General features: G+C 40.7%; 1 protein-coding gene across 2 annotated transcripts in view; it reads left to right on the top strand.

Annotated features, from left to right (window-relative positions):
* C2CD2 (C2 calcium dependent domain containing 2) overlaps positions 1–14,231 on the top strand; it is a 47,271-nt gene extending 33,040 nt beyond the window's left edge. For both annotated transcript variants that reach the window (XM_054004823.1, XM_054004813.1), the window contains exons 12-14: positions 2,602–2,729; positions 3,915–4,224; positions 9,895–14,231. In XM_054004823.1, the coding sequence (XP_053860798.1) occupies positions 2,602–2,729; positions 3,915–4,224; positions 9,895–10,121 (665 nt within the window). In that variant the 3' untranslated portion in view covers positions 10,122–14,231. The remainder of the gene's footprint in view (positions 1–2,601; positions 2,730–3,914; positions 4,225–9,894) is intronic.
* The last annotated feature ends 1,004 nt before the right edge of the window (positions 14,232–15,235 follow it).

Here is a 15,235-nt window from a genome sequence, read left to right as displayed (position 1 = left end):
GACTTTCTCATAAACAATCCAGAGAAATACAACCTAGATGGAGCTATTATATGGTGGGTGCATAACTGGTTGGAAAACCATTCCCAGACAGTAGTTATCATTGGTTCACAGTCAAGATTGAAGGGCATATCGAGTGGGATCCTGCAGGCTGTGTTCACTCTAAGTTGCGCGGTCGCGTGGTGGCCTAGGAGTGAATCAGGTGCCACACACTTGATTAGCAGAGCCGCGCACAGCAGCATGTGTTCATATGCCCCTCCCCCTGCTGTTCTGCAACCGCATTGCTCCTGCCCTCTGCCTTGGAGCCCCTGGCCAGTTGCTCCTGGCACCCTCCTGCTTGTGCAGAATGGGGGAGGGAGGGAGGAGGAGAGGCGCTGATGTCAGGGTGTCCGTCTCCCCCGCCCATGTACGCCATCTCCACAGAGCAGGGGAGAGGGGACAGGGCTCAGGAGCAGGAGAGCTGCTGGCAGTTGATGTGGTCTGAGCCTTCTGGCGAGTGCCTTAAAAAGACAGCACATGTTCTCTCATAGACTTCCCCAGCTCTCTGAGAGAGAGAGAGAGAGAGAGAGAGAGAGAGACACACACACACACACACACTCTCTCTCTCTCTCTTTCACACTCGTCTACAACACATATTTGTGGTGTTGTTACTTCTTGGTATTTCCTGAATTGTACATATATTCTCTAATTTTATTCTTTTAGTTTTTTGACTGGTCTGTGCATTTTATTTTATTTCTCTTATGCTTAAATTTAATTCTTTCAGTCAGTAGTGAGTTCTAAAATGCCTAACCTGTCCTGGCTGGAGTAATTATCCCTATGGTAACTTTAAAAATATATATATATTATATCTAGATTTTTTTGTTTCCACTGGTGCCGCACATTACCTCGATATTGATGCACATAACAAAATTAATTCCGCACATGGATGGAAAAAATTAGAGGGAACATTGCCTGCAGGGATCAGTTCTGGGCCAGTTCTGTTCAGTATCTTCATCAATGATTTTGATAATGCCATAGAAAGTACACTTCTATAAAGTTTACAGATGATATCAAGACGGGAATGGTTGCAAGTGTTTTGGAGAATAGGATTAAAATTCAGATTTATCTGGACAAACTGGAGAAATGGTCTGAAGTAAATAGGATGAAATTCAATAAGGACAAATGCAAAGTACTCCACTTTGGAAGGAACAGTCAGTTGCACACATACAAAATGGGAAATGACTGCCTAGGAAGGAGTACTGCAGAATATGATCTAGGGGTCATAGTGGATCACAAGCTAAATATGAGTGAATGCTGTTGCAAAAAAAAGCAAATATCATTCTGGGATGTATTAGCAGGAGTGTTGTAAGCAAGACATGAGAAGCAATTCTTCCGCTCCATTCCATGCTGATTAGGCCTCAGCTGGAGTCCTGTGTCCAGTTCTGGGCACCACATTTCAGGAAAGATGTGGACAAATTGGAGAAAGTCCAGAGAAGAGCAACAAAAATGATTAAAGGTCTAGAAAATATGATCTATGAGGGAAGATTGGAAAAAATTGGGGTTTGTTTAGTCTGGAGAAGAGAAGATTGAGGGGGGACATGAAAACAGTTTTCAAGTACATAAACAGTTGTTACAAGGAGGAGGGAGAAAAATTGTTCTCCTTAACCACTGAGGATAGGACAAGAAGCAATAGGCTTAAATTGCAGCAAGGACGATTTAGGTTGGACATTAGAAAAAACTTCCTAACTGTTAAAGTGGTTAAGCACTGGAATAAATTGCCCAAAGAGGTTTTTAAGACCAGATTAGGCAAACACCTGTCAGGGAAAGTCTAGATCAGGGGTCCTCAAACTGTGGGGTGCTCCCCCCACAGGGGAGCATGGAGGAACCTTCTGAGGGGGCGGGACCCAGGCTAACTCCCAAGGGGTGGTGACGGAGCGCCACCCAGCCCTGATCCATCCCCAGCTCCGCTCCAGCCCTGCTCCCTGCCGTGGCCCTGGTTCTTGACTGTGGCTCTGCTCCTGGCCCCAGCTCCGTCCCCGCTCCAGTCTTGGCCCCCGACTGCAGCCTGAACGTGGCTTCCACTCCTGGCCCCAGCCTCAGCCCCTGGCCATGGCTCCGTTCCTGGCCCCAAACCTACCCCCAGCCTCGGCTCCCTTACCCCGTCCGCGCCCTGTCTCTGGCTCAAGAGGGGGCGGGGGGAGGCGCGGACGGGGGTAAGGCGGGGTGCAACTGAAAAGTTTGGGGACCACTGAGCTAGATAAGATTTAGTACTGCCATGAGTTCAGGGGACAGAACTAGATGACCGATCAAGGTCCCTTCCAGTCTGACAATTCTATTATTCTGTGTCCAGAGAGACTCTGAAGCTTCATGTACAGTCTTGGAAGAGTGAATGACATACCTATTCCAGGATACAAAGGAAGGATTTGGGAATGGAATGGAAACTAATAGTAAAATGATTATTTGGCTTACGTTTGGTTATGTGGTGTTTTAGTTACATGATTTCTGTTGATCTCTCTATTTTTGTGTTTAAAATTCAAGCTGTCTTCCTTTTCCTGCTCTTATGCTTTGCTCTGCACTTAAACCCTTGCCTACTTTTTATCTTAAAGCACTTTCCTTTCTTTTCAGAGCTGCTGGTGTTGAATGGCACTGATCCAGTTGCTGAAGCAGCCATTCGACAGTTAAGTGAGTCTGCAAAGCAGAAGCTGAAATCTCCAAGAAAGAAAAGCACCATTATCATATCAGGGGTGTCCAAGGTAGAGTTCAAAGTCACACTTGTATGTAATGCCCGACACTGAAGAGACTCTTCGCTTTGCTGAGTATGATACTTGAACACGCACTCTGCTCTCTTCCATTTGACAGTTTTTGCAGAAGCTGGAGTTTATATCCTTGTTGCTTCAGAAATTAAGTGTTGCAAGTTAAGCCTAAAAGCAGAGAGTTAATCAGACACAATTTAGCTAGACGACTAACTTTATTAGATAGAGGCCGTTATCTTGGGAGATGGGGCTGTGGTTAGAGTTGGGGAGGACATGTCCAGGCTCAAGAGCCTGGTGAGAATTCCAGCTGCGAGGCAAGGAGATGGTGTTGGAATTGCTACCAGGCTACAGTCCCTAGACTGGGCATGGGGGCTTCATCTTTCAAACTAAGCTCCCTGTAAAAGAGGTAGTTGATTTTTTTTTTTTTTTTAAATGTCCCACCACTCTCTCCGGCTGCTGGAAAAAAGAAGAAGCTTTTGTCTCTTTATGTTCCCTGTCCTCATATAGCCTTCTGGCTGCTCTCGCCCAGCCCCCATCTTGTTCATTCTCCCTACCGAAGAGCTCCAAGGCCTCTGCTGCTTCTCATTTTTCCAAGCTGCCGTGCAGTGAAATTTACTGCCGTTTTTTGTCACTTTTCACAGCTACTTGTAGGGTTCTGAGGAGAAGCAGTGCAAGCTGACATAACCCTTGTCTGTCTGCACTGTGCTGTGAAAGCTCGGAGCAGCAGCATTGAAACTGTCTGCAAAATGGGAATGAGGCACTACATAGACTTGAATGCAGCAGACTTTCATAAAGGTTCCTTTGCCACCATAAGGTCTTCAAACCTTTTTTTTTTTTTTTTTTTAACCAAAGCTTAGATTTTTCTGGAAGATATCTTTTTAGTTCCTTCCACACAGATGCTTACTTGCAAAGGAAAGACTTCCACTGCAGTAATCACTACTGGTCAGTGGATTTTTTTTTTTTTTTTTTAAACCAAGCCCTAATCCTTTTGTTAAAACCAAAGTTAATTTAGCTCTGTGCTCTGCTTAGAAAAGGAGCAAAGAGAATATGCGATACTGTGGAATTTTGGCAGTATCTGGGCAATGCAAACAGGGTGCAAAAAATGAATAAAACCCTTGGGGTGGAGATTGGTTTGTCCAGTAAATAGTGTCTTTTTTCCCCCCTCTCTCTCTCTCTCTGTGGCAGACCTCCTTATCTCAGGACAGTGAAGCTGCACTGATGATGGACTATGCAGCAGCCATGGATGACTCATGTAAAGAGGAAGCCCCTTCCATGGTGGGGGATTCTACCACAGAAGTTCCCAATAAAAAACTACCACCAGCTGCTTCACAAATGCTACCTGCCACTGACCCAGAGGAAAATAGCCATAATGCGTGGGACTTGGATAACAGCAGCCAACAATGGACCAGCAATGCACTCTTAGACCAGGACTGTGAAGAGGTGTCCGGGAGTTCATTAAGTGTCTCGGAATCTGAGAGTGTGAAAAAATCTAAAGGTATATGAGCTCTCTTGACACTTGCCTAGTATTGTATCAAAGTACTGATTTCTATAGCTGAACTTCAGTGTCTTTGTCAAGCAGCACTATTGGGTGATTCTTTTCTGTTCTTACCTTCTTAAACTTCCAAGTGGATTTGGTGCTGGTAAAAAGTGCCTGACTGATAACCCTGAAGAATGAAATCCTCTAGTTAACCACAAAAATACAGTACAGGCTTCCCTGCACTGTGCCCCTCCATCACGATATGGAAAGACTTGTTCCAGGAGAGAGAGGGTAAATTGCTCCAAATCCATTCAGTCATCTGGCTTCTCTAAGAAGATCACTGACCAAACTGCAAATTCCCTGATGCAAATTCTTTCTGGTAAATTAAGATCAAGAGTAGTGAGGGCCCAAATAAAGAGAGAAAACAGTACACATCCACAATCCCCTCCACCATCCCCTCTGTGCACAACCTCCCACTGTCCCCTCCCCCTGACCCTCCCCACAAAAGGATATTTGTGTCCCTGATAAACTTTTTACTCTTTGTGCATATTAAACTACCCATTGAATAGTTTGTCCCTCTCCCCTCGTGCCTTTTTCAATAATACAGGTGTTTACAAAAGAGAGTGACACACAGGATGTGATTGTTTTCTTTAAATGAAGGACAAATTGTTTTATCATCATAACTGATACTTGCCTGAGTGTGTCTGTAGGCTGCAAATGACCTGGGCACGTCTTGTGCCTGGTGGCTCATTAGATTTTTCTTCCCCTGTCCTCATAGTAACTTTGGAGACGAATTTGAGTCTCACTGCTTCTGTTCTGTGGCTGGTGGGATTTTGAACCTGAAAGAAACCAGGTGGGAGGTGAGCTGGGAACATTGTGTTCAATGGACTCCACTCACCCACTTGCCTGTTACTAGTGTAGGAGAGAGGCAAGTCTAAGGGCCATTGTCCAGTAGCTGCCAAAGTTCTTATGTATGCCATCCCCCTCAAGACCTTTTCTGACTCTTTTTTTTATGGCCTTCAGGAATAGTACTGAAAACCCCACCACAAAATTTTTATCTCTCGTGCTTTAAATTCATAATCTCTGCCATAAAATATAACGTGGATCTTTACGTGCTGAGGTTTCTCCCATTCTGTCATGATTTTCCCATCTTGTCTTTCCTCGCAGTCACTTATTGTTAGCACCTTACCTGAAGCTGTCAAGGTAAATGAGCAGTTTGGCAAATGTGTCCATAAGCTGGCCATTAAGAAGTTCTTTTATAGAGGGTGGGTTTGCCTGTGCGTAACTCTCTCATATTTTGAGACCTGAATATTAGGAAATGTGTGATTCCAGGGTACACTGTTACTAAGCCTCTGGACTCATTTCAAAATTTACCTTCGGAAAACAAAAACTTACATTTGAGTAGCTGTTTGGGTGGGGTTGTTGTTAAAAATGCAGTTACAATAAAAACATACTCTTTTCTCTGTACAATCTGACTGCTCAGACTTAAATGCTACTCTCTTTTCTATTTTTAAAATAATTGTGTTCACCATCTCCTAACTCTTCAGTAGAAACATTCTGAGTTCATGATGCAATACATGAGTGCAAAAAAACATCAGGTGTCACATTCTTGCATATTGTGAGGATGTTTGTGTCACACTCCACAAATAGCACAATGTTGTTCTACACTAAAGCCTGTCAGAAAAAAAATTCACAGTCTAACTGTGGGGCTCTTGTGTGTTGTGTTCTCTATAGCATCATGGCTTTTGTGAAGTAAGACAGGAATATTTCCTCTTTTCCCCCATCCGCCCCCCACTAAGTTATGCTAGTACAAGATGTTTGTTGTTTAAAAACTCACATCTGCATTCGTTTTGCAGGGGAAGCGTTTGCTAAATGTTCTACTTAGCCAAAAAAAATCCTTCACGTACAATGTTAATGGTTCACAATTTGTACTGTCTTTCATTATTATTTTTGCTCTTGCCTGTGTTGCTTTTTACCTCTTATTACCTTTCTGACTTCATCTTTCTTACTCATGCCTTTTGTAAACTTAAGAGGACTACTATGCCAACCTGAATTAATTGCCTACACAGTAAGTTATTTTTGTTTTACTTTTATTAAAGAAAATGTAGCTTTACTGTGAGACACTTATTGCAAAAGTGAAGCAAAACTTTTGTTTGTTTTCTCACCTGTTATCCTCTTCCCTGTGTCAGGGTTGGGTTTTTTCCTTCTCTCCGCAATACCTTTGTTTCTGTAGAGAGTTCTTAGCAGCTTAGTCTGTAGTAGCAAGTCATTCTAATTTAAGTGTGTTACCCTTACAAATAATTGATTTGGGAGTGTGGGGGAGAAGATTCCCCTCTCCTCTGTCCAGATTGAAGATAACAGATTGGGGAAACTTGGATAATTACTGCAATTTTACTGACATCTCGCTGTATTTCTATGGCATTCATCCCTGTAGGAGCCTACCAAAGACATGCATGTACAAACTACAGATGATTACATACCCATACATGAATACTGTGTGTTTTACAAATTGTTTATGGCTTTCTAACACTCTTTCCTAACAATCCCCAATTATTTGAGCTATAATATCTTTATATTTAAAATATTGCAATATCATTTCAAAAACCGTATTATTCATTACATACATAGTGCACGTTTGTTTGCCTTTATGGAGCCAAGCAAAACAATTAAGACTCAAACGTGACTTGAACTCATTCAGAGTGCTTGCTAAGGATTCTACGTGCCCCACAAAAGGATTGCATGAGAATACAAGTTGATTTTGTATTTGCTTTCACCTGTTTCCAGTCACTTGTGTTTCCATCCTACTGCCCAGCTAACCTGGCTGTTTCACCAGCAGCACCTCCTGAAAGAAAGATACTCCTGCTTCCAGAAGTATAGATTGATCATTAAAGTATAAGCAGTACCAAAGTGAAAGCAGAGGCATGTATTAAATAACTATATTGCACTTCCTGGATGAAAGTTACTTTTGTGGAATAGAGAAGACTGGGAGAAGGAGGGGCTTTAGTCCAAAGCCACGAATAATATGGAGACACGGGATACAAAACTCATTAATTAAACAAAAAATGTACTAAATACAATTCTTCAATAATCAATTTGAGTGGGAGTGGGGAACAATGTTGTTGTACAGGACAACTAATCTTGTATTAATTGTAAGGATATTGCACTGAATTTCATTAGGGTATGTCTTAATATGATGCATTTGACAGGAGACTCCATTGACAATAATGGTAGCCATATCCTACTTCCAGGACAGTATAATGTAAAAAGTTCCCTGTCTGCCTTGGTTTATGCATTCATAGGTAATGACAGCAAAGCAAAGCGAATGGCATCAAGATGGTGATGGGTGCCAATAAAAGAACCTAGCTAGACTCGTTAGATTAGATAGTGGTGTGAATACAAGCTATTGTGACTGTACAGCACTGGCAAGTTAGTAATGGAGACCACATTTTGTTCTCTTGTACTAGTTTGAGCTCCAGAGAAGAAGATAATGAGTACTTGATGCTCACTGTTTGGGGTCCTCAGCTGCACTCCCCCCAAGTTCTTCACTTTAACTGCCAATTTCCAATCTGCATGAACCCTCTAGAGGAGGAGATGAAAATGCCACCACCCCACTGTGCACAAAACCAAGTTTGTCATTTTAAATCTGTATTGCTAGACCTTCCTTTTAATACCAATGTTGGCTGACCTCTCCTCTTAACTTCAGGGTTTTGTATCAGACACTGTTTTGCACACACAAAACAGGATCACTTACAGAAGAGAGAATTCTTAGAAGTGGGGGACTGCTGGCTCCCAAAAGCAATCCATTTTCTTACAGAAAGAAAAGATTACTGATGATTTGTGTTACATATGCAAGTTTATTGAGGGGAGACAGGCTGTAGTTGGCATGACCGCATAACACATGACACGCTTGCCTTTTCATGCATTAATCAGGACTGTATTATTAGAAGTATTTTTCGTGTAATTGGGGTATTAATTTAGTATGTAACTACTTATGTCTGTTCATTTTAACAACCCTGCTTGACGACAAACTGGCGAGGGATTTTGAAGAGTTTGGCGGCTAAAGTCTGTTCTGAGCATGTGCAAACTGAGACTTTTTCAAAGATTTATTACTAGTCCAGATTTGGGCTTTTTTTTTTTTTTTTTTTTCTTTTTTTTTTCCCCTCATGGAAACAGCAAATGGCACATCCTTGACAGCAGGCTCCCTGCCAAATGCGAAGAGCATCTCAATGAAACACTTGAAAGAATGTTTTTAACATGGGAAAAACAATGCATGTTTCCCTAGCCTCGTTTTCTGAAACAATTGAATTTCTTTCTGCTGAAATTTTAAAAATGAAGAAATTTAGCCACTTTCCATGCCCAGTCAGCTAAAGTTAGGCAAAGTTATAAGCATCTGACAACAGGACATTTATAATGGCAAGTGTTGGGCAACTTAACTGTAGGTACCAGCTCCACCTATAATACACACACTGACTTGTACAGGCACATGGCTTGTATTGCTCTGAATAAATTAGCATTTACAGATGCCAATGGGGATCCTGAACTTGGAATTTAAATGCCAACTTCATCTTGTGCATAAACTAGCTGTATACTCTCTCTCCCCGCCCCCCCCCCCCCCCAGCTTCCTTGCTATTTCAGCAGCAATCTATGCACTAGATATCTGGAGGGAGGAGGGTAGAATGTGTGTATATTTCTGAACCTGTCATCCCATTCATTTCATATCTCTTCCCCCGTACCATATGCTGTACTTCCTAGTGTATTGGAAGGATTAAATCAACCTGAATGAGATGTGAGAACTCAAAGATCCTGGAATGTTGCAGCTCACAATGAATGCTATGCACGTATCATGGGCTTTAAGAGAGCAACTGAAACTAAGCAAATGGAAGGGAAGTCTACAATACTCGTGGATTGGCCCTGAAAAGCTGGAGAATTCAAAGGATCTCCAATATAAACAATTCTCATCTGTACCTTGTTCTGTAATAGCATCTCTGTCCTTTTCAACCACGCTCTTTTTTCGAGGACTGAAGGAAAACTGACATTCTCTTTAGTGCTCCTCTTAACAATAACAGTGAATGCCTACGTTGCTTTTGTTGCAGATAATATTTTCTTCTTGGCTTTTCTATTACCTGTAAGTGTCTGTGCATAAATAGAGATCTATAGTTGCTGTAGGTCCTCATGAATCTGAGTGATTAGGTTAGAATGAAAAGCGCTATTTCCATGGAGTTGAGGGGAGGTGAAAGAATATATATACACACACTTGCTCTTTCACTAACTTAAGAGCCTAGACTTTCCCAAAATTGTTCCATTTTGGGGCGGAGGGAGGAGGTATGTGCATGTTGCTGGAAATACAGTAGCATACAGTGTAGATGCATTCTGTCATGTAAGCATCTAGTTGACAGCACAGATCGTGTACAGGAAAACGTAAGTTATTGTGACTAGCTACAAAACAGAACTTTGATAGAGCATTGATGTTATCTAACCTAGAGAACGTTCATAATATTCTTGCTCCAGTACAGAACATTCTTGGTTTCCTAGCTTGTCTTTCACACTAAGTATTTCAGAGGGCATAATTTAAAATTGGAAACACACTAAAAATGATTTTTTAAATAGAATGTTAAAACAAAATAAAATGGTGATCCATCGGGGAAAGCATATTTATATCTAAATTCTCCATCTCATTCACCTCTGCAGGTGGAATTTTGAAAAAAAGTGCAAAGCTGTTTTTCCGTCGGCGGCATCATCAGAAGGATCCAGGAATGAGCCAGTCACACAATGATCTTGTTTACCTGCAGCAGCCAACATCTGATGAAACCCGAAGGAAGGGAACAACGCTAACACGCATCCTTCACAAGAAAATTCTTTCTAAGAACAAAAGCAAGAACAAGCTGAATGGCACTTCCATGGAGCCATGTGTATAAAACCTAATGCTCTCTAAATGATACTTGCACATCAATTGATCAGCGGTTTACAAAACAATACTAGAAGATGTAAACACAGATTGTGACATGCATAAAATGATATTCACAAATGCAGTGGTTCCAGAATAAGCAGACAAAGCTTGGCTTTTATTTTTCCAAAAAACTTTATTTTTTTTAAAAGCCTTTAAGCAAGAAGGATCCTCCTGTCCCCACCAGCCTACTCCTAAGCATAAATAGTGTTGATTGTATGATGACAACATGTTTTCTCCCCCACTCCAATCCAAGTTGTCACTCTGCATTCAATCCTGATTTGAAGAAGGCTTGAATCTACCACTCCTAGTGATAAGATTTTTATTTTTGGGAGGGATGGGGGTAGAGAAGGTGGGTTGGACTGTGGAAGTGGTGTGACTGGGGAGGCTCACCTTTTTTTAAGTTTAGAATATTTAATCTAGCTTACATTTAACTTCTAGCCAACATGACTTCTTGGTTTCTAGGTAGATGACTGGACCACTGTAAAGAGGTAACGTACCATTGTGGTTTGTGGTTCTGTAATAAGAAACAATAGTAGCAATGCAGATCTCAACTTGGGTTTCTAGACAGGCTGAAAGTGGAAGCCAAGAGACTCTGATCTGGTTCCTGTTATAATTTGGAAACCGGTTTGTTTCTGGAAAAGGAAATTAAATGCTGATTAGTACAACCTGCTGTAATAACTTGTAAATCAGTGTAGGTAGACGTTTACCTTTGATGTTAGCCATAATAATTGATGATTATGCAAAGCTGTATCCTAGAATATTTAATTATGTGCATATATTATGCTAAAACCCCTTTTTTTCTAGGTTTACTTTGTTCCCATTTGCAAACAAAGTATTTAAAAGGTCTTACTGTTACTTCTATTTCCCCCACTATATGAGAAGCTATAAGTGCTAATGCAACAGTTTTATTTTGGGGACTCTACACCCTTATCTACAGTACTTTTGTAGACAAGTATACTAGCAACCATATCAAAAGCAAAGTTAGGAGCAATAAATGTTGTGTAGATCACGTTTAATCCTACTTAGATTTTTATTAGTTCATGGTCTGATTTGCTAGTTACCAGTAGCCTGGAAAACAGAATTTTTGAAATGTTTCTCTTTCCCTTCCTTCAGTTACAAGTTTACAAGTTTTGTCATATGGTAAGGGTTTTTTTGGTTTGGGTTTTTTGTGTGTTTTAAAAGATATTGTAGTTAGCTCCTTTCTTTAATATCTGATAAAAGAAAAATTGTAGTTCTCACTTAGTTAAACTGCCTAAGAGGGGACTAAAACTTCTGTATCTAGATACATTTTACAGATTACATATTTTTCATATATATGCCTGTTTACACATTCCTTTGCCATATATGCATTCCCTGTTGAGAACATAGCACCCAATCCTGCTGTCTTTACCCAGGCAAACATGCCTGTTGCACCAATATCACCACTGATCTAAACTGATGCAATTCCATTGAAGTGAACAGAGTTGTGCCTGTTTCTGTCACTAGTGAATTTGGCCCAAAGACTTCAGTAAGACATTTGACTGAGTAAGGATGGCAGTATTGGGCCTTAGCCTTAAAGGCATATTTTCCCAAAATGGAAACTTGAATAATTGAACTAAGAGCTTTCAATACTTGTGGTAGGCTCCAAATTCCTTAGCAAAGATGTGCTGAAGGTTATAAAACTTGGGGGGGGGGGGAGGGGGAATGTTTAGCAAAAAATAAAATATCCAAAGAAATGAACCACCAAATGCTTTTAACTGAGCCTCTAGTTCCAAATACATTTTATTTGGCCTAGTAATAGGACTGTGACAGTGCTGTCATGCATACCATTTTACAGAAAATAGGTACTGTCAACAGTCTTGCTGTATTTGTTGTTATAAATACTTGAAGGCATTTTTAAACACTATTTTAAAAAAATCTTAAGTTTGTTGCAGTTGCAATTTTTTGTACTATAACTATGCACTCTACAGCTTTTGTGGCGTTTTTCTGTTGTGGGTTGTTGGTTTTTTTTAAATCTGAAATCATTATGGCTTTGGGATTAGGTTAAAGTCCTACTTTAACATATTTGAGACTGTTTCTCCTTTTTACTGACTTGCAAAAAACTGAGATTAGGATTCCATATCTACTTTACAACAGTTTATGCCATCAGCACCAAAAGGCTGACCCTGCACTTCTTTGGTGCACACACAATTCCCCTTGACTTTGTTAGGTGTTGTTTGCACGTAATGGTAGGTAAAAGAGAGATCCCTGCCCTATTTAAAGTTTTTGATCTGGTCTACACTACAGACTTATATTGGTATAACTGCGTTGCTCAGGGATGTTTAAAAATCCACACCCTTGAGCAATGTAGTTATACCAACCTACCTCTCCCCCTCCATGAAAGGCAGATTAATTATGCCGATTGGAGAGCTCTCCTGTAGTTTAGAGTGTCTTTATTTAAAGCACTATAGTGGCACAATTCAGCGCTGCCCTGATGCAGCGTTTTAAGTGTAAACTTGCCCTTAGTGATGCTATTTGCTGAAAGGAGGAAAAACAAAATTAAACCCTGAATGTCGTGGCCTTTCTAAACTCAAGTTTTCCTAAGGTGCATAGATATCACCATAGTATACAAGAACCTAGGAAGTGCAGGATTAGGCCCTGATGAGTGAAAGGAATCACTGATAGTAAACCAAACATTTGACACTAAATAAGTTAAATTACTGAGTTGGGATTTTCGTGTACAAAACCTTGTGTGGTTCATTTTTTAAATTGGTGTGAGGGATTACATTCATCTTGGCAGAATGCAAGCAGGAGGCTCCCTCCTGCACCCCCCAGGAGACCAGTAACTCTTCATTTTTATGGAAGTCTTGGATGACTGCCAAAATTTGAGTTTTGGTGGTGGGGAACTAAGGTGGAGACTAGAGTAGCCTGTTCTCAAGATGGAGGGGACAAAGGCATTTGGGATAAAAGGGGGTCTTAATTTTTGTTGTTAAATTAAAAACTTCTCAACGGCCCCTCCAAAATAGCCCTGTTCAGATGGATAGTGATTTAAGATTTGCCACATGTGGCTAGGTCATTTCCCCCTCTTCTAGAAATCACTGTAGATAGTGTTGAGAACATGTTAGCCATAGTCACTAGTTGTGAACCCAAACTGACAGTTCAAATCCTCAGTATTTCAGATGTTCAAAATCATGATCCAGACACACACACCCCCAAAAAATTTAGATTAAAAATAAATGTGAGGGGGTTATATGCCCTCTGGTTTCTGAGCCTTCACTCTGTCATGTTTTTCAAGCTTTCCTCTGCAACCATGAGGACTAGGAACTTACTCTTATTTTTAAATGAAAGCTGAGAGTCTCATGTAATCATTTTATTTCCAAGCATTGGGGCTTTAAATAAAATCTCATATTGGAAAGCTCACTGTTAAAATTGCAAGAGCTAGCAACACTCAATCCTATGGAAATAGATGGGCACATACCAGTAGTTCACCTACAGCCTGCTCCCATCTACGTAAAGATGAGTTTTGCCACAGAGTTCAGCAAGATTGAGCACTTAACGTTAACACTGGGTCCAATCCTCTCAAGTGCTGAATGCCTCCTGCAATGATCTGTGAAGAATACCAATGGGCATGGGGGCAGCACAGTACCTTGCAAGATCAGATCCAGCATGGTTCCCTAACTTTGGGGAAGGGCAGGGGTTGTAATATACAGACACACATACCTTAATGATTTTAGTAGTTCAGCATTTGAGAAGGAATATCACATCATGCACCAAAACCCTTGCATTGTGTTATAGTTTTTCCTCATAATCAAATTATTTCAAAGCTGTATTGTGGAAATAATTCATGAAATCTTTTTGTGGTGTTTTTTTAATTCTTATTTATCCGTGCATTCTGTAAGCCAAAGAAAGTATACAGCAGTTGGTTTATTTGGGTTTTTTCCCCCGTGTGTTTTCTCTTTATTGTTATGTAGAAATTGCAGAAGGAAACAGTGAAACTAACTATACTTTGTACATTTGACAGCACTTCACCTTCACTCCAAATTGTCCTTTTCAGTTCTAGTGATCCCTTAGGTGTTAGAGCAATAGTACTATAGGGTTTGGGGGGGGGGGGTAGAGGAGGAATCACATGAATGTGACTTCTTTTTTTATTGCTTGTGTCTCATTGAATATAAAAGCCGAAAGTTAAGATACATATGAGCGGGGTACCATAAAAACCCCAAGTACACCATAGCATAGGATTAAATGACTACTCGAAGGGGACAGAGCCTGGTAATACAGTCCATATTTACATGTAGCTGCCCTACTGGAAAAAGCTATGATATAAAAAGCAGAGTTGTTAACTAAACTGCTTTTAGCAACCAATGGCGTCACATTTACTCCTTGACATCCACATTGACTTCTGTGGGACGATTCATGTACTTAAAGTAATGTCTGTGTTTAGGTACCTTGCTGACTCAGGGCCTTAATGATAAGGAAACTCTGAATACATTCAGTTAATCTTCCCACCATTCAATTAAGGGTGAGCGATGTATTACTCAGGACAGCTATACTGCTGTTGTGCAAGCTACTAGCGAGCTGCAAAAGTAGCTGGCATATATGGAACTGGTTATCTTGCCAATCTTGTTATTTTAACAGCCCTATATAAAAAGTGTAGCTGTTTACCAAGGGTGTAATATGCTTGCATATTCCAAACAGGGTGAAACATTTACTCTTAGCACTCAGCTGTGATAACTTTTTTTTAAATTTGTACACTAAAATAGCTTGGTGCAATTAAGAGGACTGTGCTGTACAGATTTATTAGACTATCACTAATAAGCATGAAAAGAGGATGTCTCTTTTTTTAAAAGAAATAACTACTGTTGTACATAAAACAATAAACACCAATTGTCTCTGTATAGTATCCTGTCATATGTGCCCAGGTCTTCCAGGTGTACCAGATCGTCTGTCTGCTCATCTGCATTAATAACAAGACTCCATGTTTACAGGGCCTCTTTACCTGTTTTCTTTTAGCAGCAAGCTCCTCCTAGCTGTGCCTAAACCCATCGAGGAAGGATCCTTTGCTGCTCTATTAAGATGCATAGTAAAGCTGTGTTGGGAGGCAGCCTATTGGAGGGGATTGAGGGA

This window comes from Malaclemys terrapin, chromosome 1, assembly GCF_027887155.1.
Source record: "Malaclemys terrapin pileata isolate rMalTer1 chromosome 1, rMalTer1.hap1, whole genome shotgun sequence".
Lineage (NCBI taxonomy): Eukaryota > Metazoa > Chordata > Testudines > Emydidae > Malaclemys > Malaclemys terrapin.
This window is presented reverse-complemented; position numbering and strand designations above follow the sequence as displayed.